This window comes from Sinocyclocheilus grahami, unplaced genomic scaffold (genome assembly GCF_001515645.1).
Source record: "Sinocyclocheilus grahami isolate Dianchi unplaced genomic scaffold, SAMN03320097.WGS_v1.1 scaffold816.1, whole genome shotgun sequence".
Taxonomy (NCBI): domain Eukaryota; kingdom Metazoa; phylum Chordata; class Actinopteri; order Cypriniformes; family Cyprinidae; genus Sinocyclocheilus; species Sinocyclocheilus grahami.
The window spans coordinates 323,524-326,558 of record NW_015505995.1 but is presented as its reverse complement, the minus strand read 5'-3'; the positions used below and the strand labels follow the sequence as shown (position 1 = coordinate 326,558).

Below are 3,035 nucleotides of genomic sequence, written 5' to 3'. Positions count from 1 at the left end.
TTAAAGGGGTCATATTTCAATTTTTCAATTTTTTCCTTTCTCTTTGGAGTGTTACAAGCTCTTGGTGCATAAAGAAGATCTGTAAAGTTGCAAGTCTCAAATCCAAAGAGATATTCTTTATAAAAGTTAAGAGTCAGCCATGCCTACCTAAAACGGCTCGTTCTAACACGCCCCCACATACCTACGTCACTATGTGGGAAGATCTTCCAAAAGAGGACGATATCTGCTTCGTCATGCCTGGAGCTGATCCGTGCTGGTCGCTGAGGAAATACTACAACTTTGCGCTGTGGATCACCGGATCGGCTTTCACCGTGGACGAAGCGGAGTCCAGCCCGGGGTCGGCATCACAGTATGGTAAGGGGCGTAACATTTCCGTCACACACTTGAGGAATTCGGCCAATCACACTGCACTGGATAGCTGGCCAATCAGAGCACACCTCGCTTTTAAGACCGATGAGCTTTGTAAAAATCGATGCGTTTCAGAAAGGCGGGGCATAGAGGAGAAACAATAATGTACATTATGTGGAAAATAATGTGTTTTTTTAACCTTAAACCACATAAACACATTTCATTACACTAAATACACAAAATAATGTTCTTTTTAGCAACATCATATGACCTCTTTAACAAAAAGAACCCTGCATTGGACCCCATTTACTTTCATTGTATGGCCAAAAACAACACAGAGACATTTTTCAAAATATCTTCTTTAGAGTTAAAAAAAAGAGAAAGTCAGTTCTGAGTGATCTCTCCCTTTAAACAAAATTAAGTTTGTTTGAGTGCACTTTACCTTTCTGCAGGTGGATGATGTCTGGAAAGTTGGACAGCAGGCCCTGGTACAGCGACAGTTTATCCAGCATCTGAAACAGGTCGTATTTAGGCTGCTCTGCGAACAACTCCCCTATGTTCTCGTAGGTGCGGCCTGTGTGCGAGATGGCATTGCTCAGGGTGTCCGAGCTGTATGGAGGGTCCAGCAGGAAAGACTGGCTGATGGACTGGAAGGCGTTTCCCAGCCTCTGGAACTCCTTCCGGAAGCCTCCGAGGTGCTTGCGGACCAGCTCCGATGCCACGTGCGTCAGCTGCATCACGCTGTCGTCCATCTTTCTGGCGAACAACTTAAAGGAGTCAATGCGCTCCTCCACGTCCTGAAGGTCCTGGTGCTCGTTGGGAATCTGGAAGGTGAGCATGAAATGAGCCCCGACCATCTCGTCTTTTTCCGCTCGCCTCTTCCCGAGCTTCCACTGTTTGTCATCTCCACACATGAGGAAGTGTTCGAAACCCTCATACTGAGACAGCACGGGGTGGCTGGTCATGTGGTCCATCCACAAAATAAGCCTCCTCTTCCTTTTCTCAATAAAGTCTTCCTCGAATCGTCCCGTGGCCTGCTTCTCGGGAAGGTGAGGCACGGAAATCACTGTGAATTTGTGCAGTAGTCTGTTGTAGAGCCAGTCAAAGTGCTTGTAGCGGCGGTACACCGGCCTGCCAGTGTGACTGGGGCTGACACGGTACGAAATGTACGTCTTAATGCCTTTGAACTTCGTCTGCTTGGTGGGGTCTTCAACGGAACAAGTGAAGGGCTGAGGGTTCTCCTTCCACTGAGGCCCCCGGGGGCCCATTTCGATAGAGTAAGACTCTGCGATCTTGGCCATCATGGGAACGTCGCCAAGTATGAAGGCCTCCACACCTGACCGCACAAAGCTGGAGAATCGGTTCAAGTTCCTGCCCACCATGCTGCCCTTTCTATTGCTCGACATGCTGTCCTGGCGCTCCATGTACGGCTTGGTCCGGTAGTGGACGTTGGGGTTGGAATATGGACTTTGGGAATGTCCATTGGCTCCAACACCTCTCCGAGGATCTTCATCCTCAACCACCGTCGAGGTTTCATCCCAGTCGTCCCAGTCGTCATCGTCGTCGCTCGGCAGGGTCGTGGAAGGCGTATGGATGTACGATAAATCCTTACCAGGAGAGCTTCCAGGTGAGCTCAGGGAATGATCCGTCAGGTTGGACCCGGATCGGTTCCGGATGATGTGAACGTACGAGGCGGGGAACAGGCCTCGCTCTCCTCGGCTGTTCTCACCTTGCAGCCAGCCGTCTACAGCGTTCTCGTCGAAAATCACCAGCTCCTCATTCTCCTGGATGCAGATCTCTTCCTTGTTCTCACTTTGGAAAGTGTAGAGGGCTTTGGCTCTCAGGGACATTTTTGTAACTTCTGTAACTGGGCCACAAAATAAGTTCCTTACCTCATATCAGACTGCACAGATCAAATCTAACAAAAACAGGGCAGTTTGATAACTTAAAAGTTTGGTTATATGATATTGTATATGTTATCATAGTACTTTGACAAAACTAGCAGTTTTGAGGCTGATGGTAAATCATTTTATTTACGATAAAGATCTTCAAGTCTTTTTAAAGTTACTGACCACAAAGGAGACAACAGGAATCTGTTTTTTCTTTTTTTCCCCCGGTAAACAATATCCAATATGCTACATTTGTGGCAAAAAGTCTTACATGTTAGAACTCCCTGTCAGGTTGTTACTCTCCAACTTCCCTTAATTTACGCCGTTTCATTATTCCACAAAACCAGAATCATCAGCCGCAAAAAAATAAACCGATAAATCCACAAATCCCGTCCAGCAGAACCGAGACACCGGCAAACACATTCAGTTCAGTGTCTCATAATAACTCTAAAACAGTTTTAAGCATCTTGCATGATGCAAAAATATTAAAAAACAAAAACATCTGTTTTGCAAGTCCGGCTGAACTAAATTCCAGATGAAAACATTATCCCAGCATTTCGTCCCAGACGGAGATGGGAAATAAACGCATCCTTTGCATTCCGCAAACAAAAGAATAAGAAGTAGAGCTAAAGCATCTTTATAATCCACGGATCCAGTTCAGATCGCCGTGTGTTCATATTATTTCCTTCGAGGTGTGATTCAACAGGCCCGTGAGGAGTTTTTCATAAAGTATTTCTTTACTTTGAGCACAAACGCAGTAACTCTTTCCATGACGCGACGCTCGAACAATGAGAGCCG

General features: G+C 46.4%; 1 protein-coding gene across 1 annotated transcript in view; it reads right to left on the bottom strand.

Annotated features, from left to right (window-relative positions):
• The window catches only part of LOC107562282 (sorting nexin-33-like), a 14,459-nt gene extending 11,424 nt beyond the window's left edge, over positions 1 to 3,035 (bottom strand). Inside the window, exon 1 of the mRNA XM_016246903.1 lies at positions 791 to 3,035. Coding sequence (XP_016102389.1) covers positions 791 to 2,198 — 1,408 coding nt within the window. The 5' untranslated portion in view covers positions 2,199 to 3,035. The remainder of the gene's footprint in view (positions 1 to 790) is intronic.